Source organism: Paroedura picta, chromosome 1 (genome assembly GCF_049243985.1).
Source record: "Paroedura picta isolate Pp20150507F chromosome 1, Ppicta_v3.0, whole genome shotgun sequence".
NCBI classification, from domain to species: domain Eukaryota; kingdom Metazoa; phylum Chordata; class Lepidosauria; order Squamata; family Gekkonidae; genus Paroedura; species Paroedura picta.
Genome location: NC_135369.1, coordinates 66,213,218 through 66,228,034, shown reverse-complemented (window position 1 = coordinate 66,228,034; position 14,817 = coordinate 66,213,218). Strand labels below are relative to the sequence as shown.

At 43.2% G+C, this 14,817-nt stretch overlaps 1 protein-coding gene across 1 annotated transcript in view; it reads left to right on the top strand.

Moving 5' to 3' along the window:
• The window catches only part of PLB1 (phospholipase B1), a 175,495-nt gene that overhangs the window by 38,198 nt on the left and 122,480 nt on the right, over nucleotides 1-14,817 (top strand). Inside the window, exons 21-25 of the mRNA XM_077341488.1 lie at nucleotides 1,403-1,511; nucleotides 5,415-5,466; nucleotides 8,825-8,905; nucleotides 9,918-9,983; nucleotides 11,010-11,110. Coding sequence (XP_077197603.1) covers nucleotides 1,403-1,511; nucleotides 5,415-5,466; nucleotides 8,825-8,905; nucleotides 9,918-9,983; nucleotides 11,010-11,110 — 409 coding nt within the window. The remainder of the gene's footprint in view (nucleotides 1-1,402; nucleotides 1,512-5,414; nucleotides 5,467-8,824; nucleotides 8,906-9,917; nucleotides 9,984-11,009; nucleotides 11,111-14,817) is intronic.

The following is a 14,817-nucleotide window of genomic DNA, read 5'->3' as shown; positions in this document are numbered from 1 at the left end:
AGCTGGCGAGTGCGGGGGGGGGGACTATCTAGCAGCCAACTCTGTAATTTGCTGTGCATGACTTAACAGCACGTTTTGTAATTTCTCAGGGTCTTAGTTCAGTATTCTGACTGCATTTTGAAAAATTATTATTCAGCTCTGTGATTTTTGAATGAATTAAGCAAATGTCTGGCCAGTCCTGGGTTCATGATTAATGTTTATGGGCAGAAAACAAGCTGCTGAAGGGCTGAGCTGAGCAGCCAATGAACACCCAAACTACCACTAGACGGTGGGGCTCAAGCATTAGTTTGGCTGTTGGAGTTGATGGCTAACTGCCCTCAAAATGTCTGATTTTTATTTCCAGAGATGTTGCTCCTCTGTGTGCAGCAGGGAATACACAAATGCTTCCGGAAACTCAATGTCATGATGATAACCTTCACTCATTATTGGGGTTGCCAGCTCTGGGCTGGGAAATACTTGGAGACTTTGGGAGTGGAGCTGGGAGGAGGCAAGATTTGGGGTGGGGAAGGACTTCAGTGGAGTGAGGTCTACCCACCAAAGCAGCCATTTTCTCCAGGGGAATTGATCTCTTTAGTCTGGAGATGAGCCGTAATGCCAAGGGATCCCCAAGTCGCACTCAGGAACTGGTATCCCTGCCCATTGCTGATTCTGGCTCCGGTCATCAGAGCTGTTCTGCCTCTCAGCATGAGATTCTGTGTTGCTAGTAACAGAAATGGACCTCACCCCTCCATCAATTTGCTTTTATTTTATTTAGAAAATGTGCAGGCAGCCTCTCAAGATGGTTCACAGCAATTAGACAAAACAAAGCACACTGTAAAAACAACGGTACCAATAAAAATATCTCAATGAAACAATCCCAAGTCAGTAAAACCTATCTGTCTAAAAACAGTCAGTTAAAGCAATCCAGGCCATGAAATAAAGCAGATGAAAATGAAATAAAACTTTGGTCATTCTTCTAAAGAACTATCTAATTATATTATATGAGGAAGTACAGTCTTTATGTTTATCTTCAAGTACTCTCCATGAGATTAATGGGCCATCCGGAGTATCAGTATTTATGCTGAACTGGAAAGATTCTTTTAAAATTCAATCTGATGAACATTTACATAGACAAATTACTAAGGAGACACAACATTTGAAATTTATTTTATAGACTTATTTATTTTATAATCCCTTTGGTTACCATTTCCAGCTGTACAGTATTCTATTTGAATGGGTGCAAACAGGACCAAGCACAGTATTCTAAATAAATATGGTATAGATGTATACAATGGCATTGTAGTACTTATTGTGCTACAGAATTTTTCATCCATGCTGTTTAACTTGTTGCAGTGTTTCAGTATTCTGCTTTGTATCTAGTGGTTGTAAATCTACATTTTATGACATCTCTCTTCCTCTACAGATATACTTCGTGAGTTCAATCCTTCTCTCACAGGCTTTTCCACTGGCAGAGGGACACATCAGAAACCTAATGCCAGCCTGAACCAGGCTGTGGCAGGAGCAGTTTCTGAGTAAGGGCTGAATTTGTAAGGGTCTGATTGTAAGCAGGGCTATCCATATCAAAATGGGCTGCTGCGAATACATGAGACCTTCTATCCTAGAGACACTAAAGGTAAAGGTAAAGGTAAAGGTATCCCCTGTGCAAGCACCGAGTCATGTCTGACCCTTGGGGTGACGCCCTCCAGCGTTTTCATGGCAGACTCAATACGGGGTGGTTTGCCAGTGCCTTCCCCAGTCATGACCGTTTACCCCCCAGCAAGCTGGGTACTCATTTTATCGACCTCGGAAGGATGGAAGGCTGAGTCAACCTTGAGCCGGCTGCTGGGATTGAACTCCCAGCCTCATGGCCAGAGCTTTCAGAGCTTACCACTCTGCACCACAAGAGGCTCTCCTAGAGACACTACAGAATATTAATTAGGAAGGCATACTGTTGCTTTATCTGAAAATCACAATCTGACCGGAACAATGACTGGAGGCCTTCCTTTGCACCCACACGCTGCCTCGTTTCCACACTGGGTAAACAGCAAAGTGAGCAAGAGAGACTGTCAAAATTCTAGCTTCCTGTGTTTCACTTTGTTGCTACTTCTGTGTATGTGACGTGAGGAGATGTCACTGAGAAGCTCATTTGCAGAAGGGGCAGATTAGAGCAGAGTCCATTAAACATTTTGCTTCCAACTTGCTTCCCCATTGAACTTTTAATCTGCCTTTGCTTTCAAACTGGGGAGCATCAGCATGATTCCATCATCTTTCCAGGTTTTCCCAAACACCAATATGCTCTTTTCTTCCTCACTGGAGCCACTGTTTCCCCACCACCACCACCACCACCACCATCACCATCACTGTAGTAGCACCAGAATGCTTTTTTGAGGGCCTTTTTTGGGGGGGAGGAGGGATGTCCACTAAAGCATTAACATTCTTTTTAAAGCCCTCAAGGCGCAGCAGGGAAAATATTATCTGCGAGCAGCTGATGGCAGGAAAGCACAACAAATACTCCCATGTGGAAGAATACCTCTGCATCCATAGACGCAGTAGGAACAATGCAGCAAATCTGTGCCACGTGGCAGCAGCCTTCAACAAGGGTGAATCTCACACATAAACAGCTCTGCAGAAGCCACCAGAGGGTGGATTTTAAGGCTCCAGGGAGTTTTACAGTCCCAGAGCACTCCACACAGAATGACTGCAAGGCCAAACTTTACAAACTTTGTGCTGGAATTCTGCATTTAGAAACTGATGGTATACAATGTTTCTTAAAAATCAGCCATGAGGACATCTGATATGGATTGAAGCTGTGGGCATGGGAAAGGGGAGTTTAAGACTGCCCCATAAGGTTTCCACATTTGAGAGGCAGTTGGATGTAGCGGTTAGGACTGCAGACTTCTAATCTGGCATGCCAGGTTCGATTCTGAACTTCCCCACAAGCAGCCAGCTGGGTGACCTTGGGCTCGCCACAGCACTCATAAAACTGCTCTGACCGAGCAGTGATATCAGGGCTCTCTCAGCCTCACCTCCCTCACAGGGTGTCTGTTGTGGGGAGAGGAAAGGGAAGGCGATTGTAAGCCATTTTGAGCCTCCTTCGGCTAGAGAAAAGTGGCATATAAGAACCAACTCTTCTTCTGTTGGCTTGATCCTTGATTGGAATTTTTTGACTATTTAGGACTAATTATTTCAGTTAGATCCCATCTTCTTCCACAATGGGGAACCAAAAGCTGCTTACATTAAATTCCTGTAAGCCACTTTGAGCCTCCTTCGGGTAGGAGGAGCCCTGGGGAACAATTTTCAGTTGGTGAAAGTGCATGAGGAATTTCCCTTTCTCCAGGGTCGGCCTGTATTCTGATTGGTTTGCCCCTGCCCTCCATGGCAGCTTTTTAGGGCCAAATGATACCAGTTCCCAAATTTAACAAGTTCCAAAAGTAGCAACCCTCAGCCTGTGTGTTGAACAGTTTTGCTCTTCAGAATGGCCAGGTTCTTCACCCAAGTAATCAAGGGGGGTCCCTTAGACGCAGGTAGCTGGTGGAAGTCAACAGGCATGGTTTATGCTCCCAACTGCCTTTGGCACCTGTGCAACCACCAGGTGGCTCCAAGACAAGCCCATAAGGCACTGGCAGGGCCCCCAGGAATTGACTGGCTCCCAGGAGGTCCGACCAAGTGCAACCCTTGTTTCCAGCCTTCACTGCCTCCTGTCTGTGGCATACCAATATCTTGACAAATAGGCATTGCAGTTTTTGACACTAAGGCCAAAATGGTTGCCTAGTACCCTTGCACAAAAGCCTCAGCACAGTTTGCACTGGCCAAGGGCATTTCCATGGAGTACTGAAGAAGTGTAATGTTGAATGCTGCACATGTTTGAGGGAGATATGGCAGGAAAAGGCTTTTTAGCTATTCCTGCTTTCATAGAGCTTCCCTCTGGAATCAATCTATCTCATAGTGGGGTGGAAAAATCCAATCACCCATGATATGGCTGGTCCATCTCAAGTATTTATAATGTCCTATAGCTTTCCTGATATGTTTAGTTGTGTTTTAAAAATATGGTACCTAGCTCTTCAGCCACAGGAAATAAGGCACTTTTTTACCTTTTAGAAAAAAGAGTGATCTCTTGTGTGTCAGTCATTGTTTGTACCCTGCATGATGATGGACCACATAATAACAGTAATTTTTACTGGGGTTATAACTCAAAATAGCAGAGTGCAGGGCTGATCATGCTGGCAGTTATCATCATCATTGCTGGTTTTTGAAAACAATTTTCTCAGTTGGCAGAGTCCTTGCAGTTATCTGTTCATTGGCGCAAAATAACATTTACACATCAAGGGCTTCTTTTCCCTAAAGGTATATTATTAAGTAGTAAAACCGTTCTTCTTGAACAAGCTGTGCTGTGGATGGTGGGTATCCCCTTTCCATAACCTGCTTCATTGCAACCTTTTGGAATGGAATGTTGTGTTGTGGGGGGGGGGGGCTTGGGGGGAGGGGGCTGCAGTCAGGCTAAGGCTGAATTCTCCATTCCATTTCTTCAATGTATAGCAAAATTGGACTCAGCGTCCTACAGACAATGTGCTGTACATTTTCCCACATAACAGTCACTTCTGGCAGTTGCAAGGAAATTCAAAATAACAATAAGAGATAAGAGTTACTTTTACTTGAAATATGAAATGTAGCATGCTCCATGAACCGTTAAAGGCAAACGATTACAAAAGGAACAGTTATCTATATCACAGTGTAGAACTACACTTGTCCTGTCTCATTATACTTTCTCAAATATAGCAGACCAACAATTTAGATATCACCCAGTTGTCATAACCTACTGCATGCTAAACCCATTGCGAGGAAAGGACAAAGTTTGAGATCTGTATAAGTTATTTTTTACTAGCTTTCAATGGCCCAGATCTGTAGATCCTAAACAGTGACATCCCTGAGTTATACAGCTAGATGGAGGAATCTCAGAGCAGCAATGCAATATTTATCGATCAAAAAAGGTTTAAATTAATTAATCTAATGGATCAATCAGTTTAAGGGGTGTACTGATGAGCTGAGCACAATTATTTGTAATTAACTGTTAATATAAATCCTGCTTTGTATTACCCAAAGGAGTCTCAAAGCTGCTTATGCCTTCCCTTCCTCTCCCAACAACAGATACCCTATGAGGTAGGACAGACTGAGAGGGCTCTGAGAGAACTTATATGGGCTCAAGGTTGCCCAGTTGGCTGCATGTAAAGAATGAGTGGGGAATCAAATCCAGTTCTCCAGATGAGAGGCCTCTGCTCTTAACCACTACACCAAGCTGGCTGTCAGATAGTCCTCTTTCTCCCACATAATAGGGAAACCAGTTCCATATGGGGACACATATGTGCATGACTTTAAAACAAAATTCAGTCATTGCTATATGTATCCTGAAATTCTAACCTATTTTCCTTCTTTTTTAGGGGTCTCTCATCTCAGGCTAGAAGACTGGTTGACTTGATGAAGGGAGATACTGTGAGTCTCTGTTGCTGAATCTGTGCACGAGTCGGGAGGCAGTATCCTGATAGATTGCAATCTTTAGAACGTGGAGGTTCACCTGTGGGAGAGTCATGCTGTTTCTTGCCCTTTCGGTCCATTCCAGAAACATACCGGAACTCCATCAGCACTGCCTGTGTTTCAAAAATGGCAGCCTCAATGGCAAAAGAGTATACCCAGGGCAGCAGGAGTGGAGAGCTAGGCTCTCTGGAGAAAGGAATTCCTGGCAGGCATGGCTTTGACTGTACAAGATTCAGCCTCTTGGCCCCATGCTGAACCAGCCCCAACACTGGAAGGAGGGGTGTCTGCCCTGTAGCTAGCAGCCCTGGCTGCCATTGAGTCTCAGAGGTTTTGGAAACCCAGAGGTTTACCTCAGGCAGCTGAGGGATCGGCTCTATAGCAATTGGGAGGCCTCAGCCTGGAAAGCAGCTGATTTTCAGACAAAGGTAGACAATTTCAGGCAGCAGAGGAAAATCAGTCATGGTGGTGGGGATAGTGAGCTCTGTCTTCCTTTGGCTTCCTGCTGCTAGAGGAAGAGAACTAGAGTGAACATTTCGAAGAGGCTTGTGGGTTCGTTTTTGTCTGTTTGTTTGTTTTGCTGTGTTGCTTCCTATACTCCTCTTCCCCTCCCTCCAATGATTGTCCAATTAGTTTCTCTTGGGTTCTGCTGTAGCAGTAACTGCTAGCTATGGAGAATTAATTAGGAAGAGTACAAAGTCAAAAGCCTTGAGGATTGAAGCCGGGGGGGGGGAGGGGGGGAGGGAGACACTGCTTTCACTTTGCTTGTTCTCCTGCTCCCCCCGCCCCACCCCTTACACAAACACACACTTGCCAACGGACATACGTAAATCGACTCCTCAGCAAAATGCTCCCATCTGCACTTCTGAGCCAATGACAACCTTGCAGGGGAAGCTCAGGGCCCCATCTCTGTGTTTGAGATCTCCACTTGTTTCTCCCTCTCATAGGGATACATGGCCAGACTCTGCACGAGTCTGATCCAGAGCAAAGGGCCTCCTTCCTGCCCTGATGTATGCTCTGGCTTTGGTGGCGCTAGAGGCAATGAGGGTAAAGAAGCACTGCTGTGTATGAGCAAGTGGTCTCTGAGTGGGAACAAGCTTCTGATTCTAGTGCACAGCATACCCTGGAGGTTTTTTAATGTAAAGAGCTATCTGATGGCAGGCCTGCTCGTGCACAGTCCCCATATGTGCCGGCACAGAAGATACTCGATGGAAAATAGTTACAGGCAAGCGCAACGTTGTTTTACTATATGATGATGTTTAGCAACTATACTAAGACTCATCAACAAATTAAAATATCAGCTTTAGAGATTAGAGAGTACCTAAAAGTGCTCTCAGAAGCCTGAACTTCCCCCCAAAAGGAAGAAAGTATTAACATGTGACTGATTGGAGTGGCCTTTGGTTTCCTACAGTGACTCCACTTTCCTCCTCCCTGTTCCGAAAGCTTAAAGTGCTTGCTTGGATTCTTCTTCCCCTCTATTACCATTTGTTCTCCTAAAAAAAAAAGAAAGCTGCTTCTAGTCTTTGCAGTTGTAGGCAGCAGCTGATAAGGTATGCAGCTAATTGTCCTTCCCTGAATTAAGAGTTAATCTCAAACAAGCATTTTATTAATACTTTATGGAGTGTAAAAACATTGGTTGTTTTGCTGAGCTAAGAGCTTTTGCCCCCTCAAGAGAAAGAAAAGCTATCAGCCAGAAAATACTGCTTTAGGACTTTAAAAACCAACTAAGAATGTGGTTCTTGATTTTGTTGCTCAAGTTACTCAGCCCCAACAATGAGATAGCACGTCAATGTTTTTAAAGAGTCATTGATATAGTCTGCAAAATATAGATTTGTTTATTGTCAGGAAATAATCTGCATCTGAAGTTATGATCCAGTATAGAACCTGAGATCCCAAGGGGAATCTTGAGTTGTCCTGCTTAGAGCAACTTCTGGTGGCTGAGCAATACACATCGGTAAAAGAGGTCTTACAGATCACTGATAGAAAACCAAATAAAATGCAAGCCTAACTGGAATTATATTCTTCAGTGGCTTTAAAAGGGGGTAGGTTCTGCTTTGGATTGCCTATGTCAAATGTCTTGGTGCAGGCTGTGCTTCTGTACAGAAGGGCCACAGAGTATAGCTACAAAGTATACTTTACAAATTTGCATTTGGTCTCCTCCACTTTAGTTGTTATGGGAATCCTTGGAATTAGTTTATTCTCAGGAAACTGAGCATTAGGAATCCCTCCATGCCTTCATAGAACTACAGTTCCATAGCTAAAGGAAGTAACTGCTAAACCAGTTGCATGGACATGCCATCTGTGATAAGTAACTATGATAACAGTATGGTATGAAGTTCCAGCGTAGCAGCTACAGAGCATGTCCCTGCAAATCATTCACATATCTACAAGCTCAAATGGGAAAGGTTAGTATACACAGAAAACCCTGACCTATCTTGAATCTACCAAATAATAAGGGCCACTTCTGAGGTTGCATTCAATCAGTATACATCTTAATGCCCGTGACTTAAAATGTCAGTGTCACTTAAGAATACTGCAGAGAAATCTGGCTGACTGCCTTCTGGTTTGTTTCTCATGTCTCAGCAATATAAGATGTGGCTGCATAATAAGCCAGTGGCCCGTCTGCCTTAGTAGATGCATCTTGACTGTTAAAAATTCCAAAGTGACTCAGAGGGAGCCCTTACTCAGGATTATTTAAATGGAAGCATCACTGATTGGACCTAATATTACCGTATTTGCCGGCGTATAAGACGACTGGGCGTATAAGACGACCCCCCCCCCCCAACATTTCCACTCAAAATACAGTACTATGGGCCACTATGGGCAGCTATGTCTATCCCAACTGAAGTGCACCTGGCATATAAGACGACCCCCCCACTTGGAGGCATGTTTTTCAGGGGGGAAAAGTAGTCTTATACGCCAGCAAATACTGTATATACAAACAAAAGTTATCCCTTATTTCTGAGTTGTAAGCCTGCAGTGGAGGTTTTCTTAAATGACAGTTCTATGTATCTGACATTCTTCTTAAGGTGTGACCAGATGGTTTATAGTGTAACAGAAAGCCTATACAAAGACAGACACCCAGATACTATTTGGGAAGCATAACTAGAACCAAATCATTAGTTTGTAACTTTTATACTTTTGTGTTGCACATAAACACCTCATTTGGTATTGCTGCCCTTGCTCCTGGACTAATCCCAAAGTACAAGCAAGTTGTAACCCTGAGAGAGCAACTTAATTAATCCTTTCTAGACTGTTGGTTCAAGAATTTTTTTGTTCTTGCTCTTTATTATTTCTCTTCTTGTTTTTGTGGATACAGAAAATAAATTTCCAGGAAGACTGGAAGCTTGTAACAGTTTTCATAGGAGGAAATGACTTGTGTGCATCTTGTACCTCTCTTGTAAGTTTCCAGGGATTTCACAGCGTCTCCTTATCTAATAGTTTAAAATGGTTATCTCCCTCTCTCCTTCCCCAACCCTAAAATATTACTTTTGCATCTGAATTGTCATCCAAAGGTCTTTTCAAAAGGGAATTGTGCATATCCTCCCCTGCTAGGCTCAGTTTGGGATCATGTGTATAGGACCTAACCTTCCCATTATTCTTCCAAATTCTGGAATGGCTCCATTTAGTCTCAGTCTCATGGAGTAATGCTCAAACCTGCCCTGCTGAGAAATTAAAGAGAACCACCTTGATGCTGGATCAGAGATTCTAACAAAGTATCCTGGAAGATCTGTATTTATGGAAAAAGTTATTTCCTGTTCTTATTATCTCCCTGGATAAAACTGCAAAGAATTACACAGAAGGTGACTTTTAAAATGTCTTCAGGATGTGAACTGGAAATGGCATTGGATAGAGCTTGTCCAGTGAAGACGCTGGTTTGAGAATACATGTGTTGCTTTGGGACCCTGCATATATTTCATAGAGAGGTAGATGTGGGGCAAAGCGGTCATTGTCAGATGGGTTTCAATGAAAAGCAGAATGTGTTAATATTTCCATATCTATGCAGCACCCAGAGGTCATTGAACCTGAAAATGATACTGCATAAAATAATCTCTGATTATAACTCTCTTTGAGTTCTCTATTGCAGCTACTTCACTTTAAAGATAATGTTTTGTTGATAAAGTCAAATACCTAGATAACTGTTTGTAAATTTGTAACTAGTGGACATTTATTATGCCAAGTCTGCCTTGGTTCCACAAATCTAAAAGTCTGCCACATCTGCTTTGTGTTATTGCAATCTTTGCGATCAGCAACCAGAACCTCTTAACAATACCCTGTTTGCACAGGTTAACATATCAAGTCAGCATAGAAAGCTTTCCCTACCCAAATATGGATGGACAGTGATTAGGCAGCAACTGGGCCTTCAGAATAATCTATGTATGAAACTTATGCTTACACTTTTCTTTGCACAGGAACAGTTTTCCCCTGAAAATTTTGTAAGTAATATACAGACAGCTTTGGACATACTCCATAAAGAGGTAAGAAAAAAATGTTGCTACATGAGTACAGATGTATTGGGATAGGGAACAGGAATGAAATGACATTTCACTAATTTGCTCAAGTGAATACTTGCCCAACTTTTGACTAACAAAGCTGAATGTCCTTAAGTACACTATAAATGTACTGTTGCCTGCTACATTCTTGCCACAACTGAGCCATTCTGGGGAGGGCAGTGTAGAAATGTAATAAATAATCATACCTGAACAAGCAACAAGTATGAGCATTTTATCATGCATACATCTCCAGGAGGCCAACAAATATGGCTGGTTGATACCTCATACCTTGACAGGTCACCAGTTTAGCTTGTTCTGGGGAATTACTGAAGCAATCACATATTATAGGCTGAGTGATAGATATGTAAGCACCAGCACATTGTGAAGAGTTTCTCTTCTTTCACATCAAGGTTGGGCATTATTTTTCTTATACATGGCACCCCATATCACTTATCCAAGTGCATGTCCTATTCCTTGTAGCATATATTACGGTATTAAACAACTGGAAATTTGCCCTTCCTATAAAAATTCTTAACAAGAACTATGAATTACACAGGTCATTACCATTACCAATAAGGGCACAGGCTTTGATAATCTTCTGCATTAATGTGAATTCATTCAAGCAGGATGCTAAGAAGAGCTCTTCACCCTGTATCAGGGGGTGACAAAATATGGGCCTATCCAGATACTTGGGAAGCCTCAACATTGGAATTTGTATCTCATTTTAATCATTTTAACTCTTTATAAGTGCTTTAATGATCTTAACTATTACTGGATTTTAATAATGTTGAAAACCACCCTGAGATGGTAGTGCCAGTAGGGGCAGTCTAGAAATTCAATCAATTAATCTGCAGTGACAAAGAATAGAGAATAACTATGGAAGGCAGTTTGACATTCTCTATGAATATCAGTGTTATGGTAGTCATCCCAAGAATTCAACCTGCATGCATATTTACGGTAGAACCACCTGTATAAACTGGTCCATGTCATTTTACTTTTACCTCTTGACAGGTTCCTCGACTGTTTGTGAATCTGGTGACAGTCCTTCACATCACAACTCTTAGTGAATTATATCATGAAGAAAGCGTTAAGTGTCCAAAAAAGCTTATGAGGTTTGAAATTAATTTATTTTAATTCTCTCTATAGTCAATCCAGAAAAGGCAGTATCTATTCTATACATACTACACCTGAAGGCTAAAGTTGCCTTTAGTCATTCTGACAACAATATTATGTGTTATTAAACATAGCAGTCATGGGATAAAAGGACAGGTTCCCTTGCATATTAAAAATTGATCAAATGACAGGAGGGAAAGAGTAGGAATCAATGGACAGTTCTCACAATGAAAGAAAGTAAGCAGTGGGGTCCCACAAGGATCAGTATTAGGGCCTGTACTTTTTAATCTATTCATAAATGATCTGGAACTAAGGATGAGTAGTGTAGTATAGTAGCCAAGTTTTCAGGATGGTGAAAACCAAGCCTGCCTGTGAAGAACTCCAAGAGGATCTCCACAGACTGGGTGAGTGGCAAATTAAGTTCAAAGTCTCAAAGTCAATGATGCACATTGGGACAATTTTAAAAAATCCCAATTTCAAGTATAGGCTAATAGAATCACAACTTAATGTGTCTGAGAGGGGAAAATATCTTGGGATAGCTCAATTAATGTGACAGCTCAGCGTGCTTAAGGAGTGAAAAGGGTAAACTATATGCTAGGTATTATTAGGAAAGGGATTAAAAATAAAAGCACCAATATTATACTGGCCCTGTATACATCTATGGTGTGGTCCCACCTGGAATACTGTGTAGAGTTCTGGTCATTATATCTCCAAAAAGGCATGGCAGAGCTGGAAAAAGTACAGATTAGGGGGTTGGTGCATATTCCCTAAGAGGAAAGGCTAAAGAGTCTTGGATTTTTAAATTTAGAAAACGGATGACTAAGGGAGGACATGATTATAAAATTAAGTATAGTGGAGTGGAGATTATTTTTTCTCCTTTTCCCAAAATACTAGAACTTGAGGGCATCCAATGAAGCTGATGGGCAGTAGAGTCAGAATGGAGAAAAGGCAATATTTATTTATTTTGTTAGAGTTATTCCCCGCTGCTCTTGGGAAGCCGATTCACAGCGGATTACAATAAAAAAAACCATGTAAAAAGGTAAAACTGTCCATATCCCCAATTACAAAATTAAAATCTGGCAGCAAAAAAATTAGCCCCAACCTCCTCACCCTATTTTCCAGCAGCCCCCATCTGAGGGGAGAATCCATCAATTCAGTAACTGTCTGACTTGGAGGGGCCTCTCAGATCCTCCGTGCCCAGGCCTTAACCGAAGAGCTCCATCTTTACACAGAGAATGATTAAAAAGTGTAATTTGCTGCCAGATGCTGTATTATTGGCCATAGGAATAAACAGCTTAAAAAGGGGAGTAGACAGATTCATGGAGGAGACATTTATCAGGCTGCCATGGTGATTGAGGGGAACCTTCACATTCAGAGGCACTCAATCCCTGAATTCCAGAGCCAGGAGGCAACATCAGAGAAAGGTCATGGCCTCTATGTCCTGTTGTTAGGTCTCCAGAGGAACTGGTTGGCCACTGTGTGAGATAGGATGCTTTACTAGATGGACCATTGGTCTGATCCAACAGGACTCTTCTTATGTTCTTATTTTCTTATGTAAATTTCTACAGTTTTTTTTTTCTATTTTAAGCTTACATATTCTTATTTGGAAGACACATCAAAAAGCTTGTAATAACTGAGACTTCATGTCAAATGTAAGCCACATAGTGGGACATAATGTCCAGTATCTGTTAGAAATGGCAGTTCTTCATGTCATGATTTCACTGTTTTAAGGGAGCCTCAGGATATGGTATTGAGATAATAAAGTGGAGTCATTAGATTGTATGAGTAAATTAGGTTGATTCCAGAGACCTTTAAAATATGTAGACTGACTAGACAAGGTGCCATCTTGAAAGTAACCTACTGAACCCTTCCTCTTCTGCTTGCATCGGGTTAATTTAGTGTGAATACATGTGTCGGGTTTTGGAAATCAAATACTCGAATATCTAATTGTATTGAGCCTAAGTGAAATAAGGGAAGAGGAGCCTGTCCTTCTGAACCCCAGATGTGTGCCTGCCTTTACTCAAAAGCCCATCCTATTTTGAACGGAATATCAGAATAGAGTCTATGGAGGAAGCATCGATGCGTAGAGGTTTTATTTTCTTGGCTTTCAGCCATTGTTTTAAAGAGAATTACGGCAGTGCACAGAGAAATATTTTAGTGCTAAGGATGATTTTTGGGTACAAGATGTTGTATTTTATTGCCCTTTAAACTGAAATGCATTTCAGCAGCAGTGGTGCTAGTATAACCAGAGAAAGTCCATAAAAATCACAAAGGTCTTGGATTAAAGGCAGCATGATTCCTTGCTTTGTATTCCACTTAACCTCTAATTTTTTTCATGCATTCAGTAAATCAAGGCATTTGGGAAGGAGAGGAAAGGTTAGTGAAATCCTGAGACAAATATTTCTTCTGAGCCCAGAGAAATTTATCGCTAATCTCTGGTGCTCTCATTAAAGGCCTTGTGTAATTATTAGAATCTTGTTATAGGCCTTTACAGACAGCCAATGACATTTGTGAAAGTAAAAATGCAAGAAAAATATAGGTAGATATTACTTACCAGTGGCATGCAATCTTTCTGACCCAAAGAATTCTTTGCATTCATCAAAAGGGACTGCCAGGTATACACTAGGAAGGAAGTTATAGGAGACTAGAAATAGAGCCCGCTGTGAGGCAGACAGCAAGCGCTAGCGGGGTGCGGGATTGTCGCGGCGCAGCGGGGAGGGCTCGGAGGGCGGGCGGGGCGCGTGTGGTGACTTGGTGCAAGCGGTGGTGGCCTACCTGAGGTAGGGCCATCCGGGGGAAGATGGTGCGGGCCGTCTGGAGGTGTGGGAGGCTCTGAGGTAGGCAGCGGGCTCGGCGCAGGTGCCCCGGGGCTGGCGGGCGAGGTTCGAGCAGCGTGTGGGCAGGTTGGGCGTCGCACGTGGCAGAGGACGGGTCGGTGGCGGGCTTCCTCTCGCAGCGTGGCGGGCGTGGTGGCAGCGGGTGCTCGTGGGCACGGCCGGGCTCAGGAAGCCGGCGGGAAGTGTGAGGCGGCGGCAGGGGGCCACGGGTTGACGGGCGCGGGCGCTGGGTGGGCGGCCTGGCGAGGGCAGCGGGGAGCTGGCTGTTGGGAGGCGGGGGGCAGAATGGCGGCAGGGCAGCTGCATCGAGAGCAGCCGAGGGGGGTGGAAGCGCCTCCTGATTCGTCAGTCTGGCGGCAAGGGACCAATCGCGAGCCACACTGCGTGCGGCTCACAACTGGTCCCTTGCCGCTGGACTGACAATCGGAGGGCCCAATCGGCAGCCGCAAAGCGCCTGCCGTTTGAGCCCTCTGATAGTCAGTCATGAGGAAGGGGCCTATCAGCACCCTTCCTCATCACGGACAGGGCCCTCCTTAGGTGCCCTTAGCCGATTATCTGATTAATCGGCCGATTAGCCGATTAAACCGCAGGAGCGGTTTAAAGATCTAGAAGTGATTAGCATTTTTTAAGAGAATTGCAGTAGAGACATGAGTGAGAAGCAAGTTCAGTGGACTCATTATTTCTTGGTCATGCAGCAATCTGCCTCGCAAACACGTGTGCCTCAGTCTCAAATATTGTGGGGTACGGTATGGTTATTCTTGGTGAGATGCTCTGGCTGTGCTCAATATTAACCAACTGACTTGATTCACATGTTTTGCAAGAGGTTGCAAAAATATTATAGAATTGCATTTTGGAGAGCACAAAGGGTC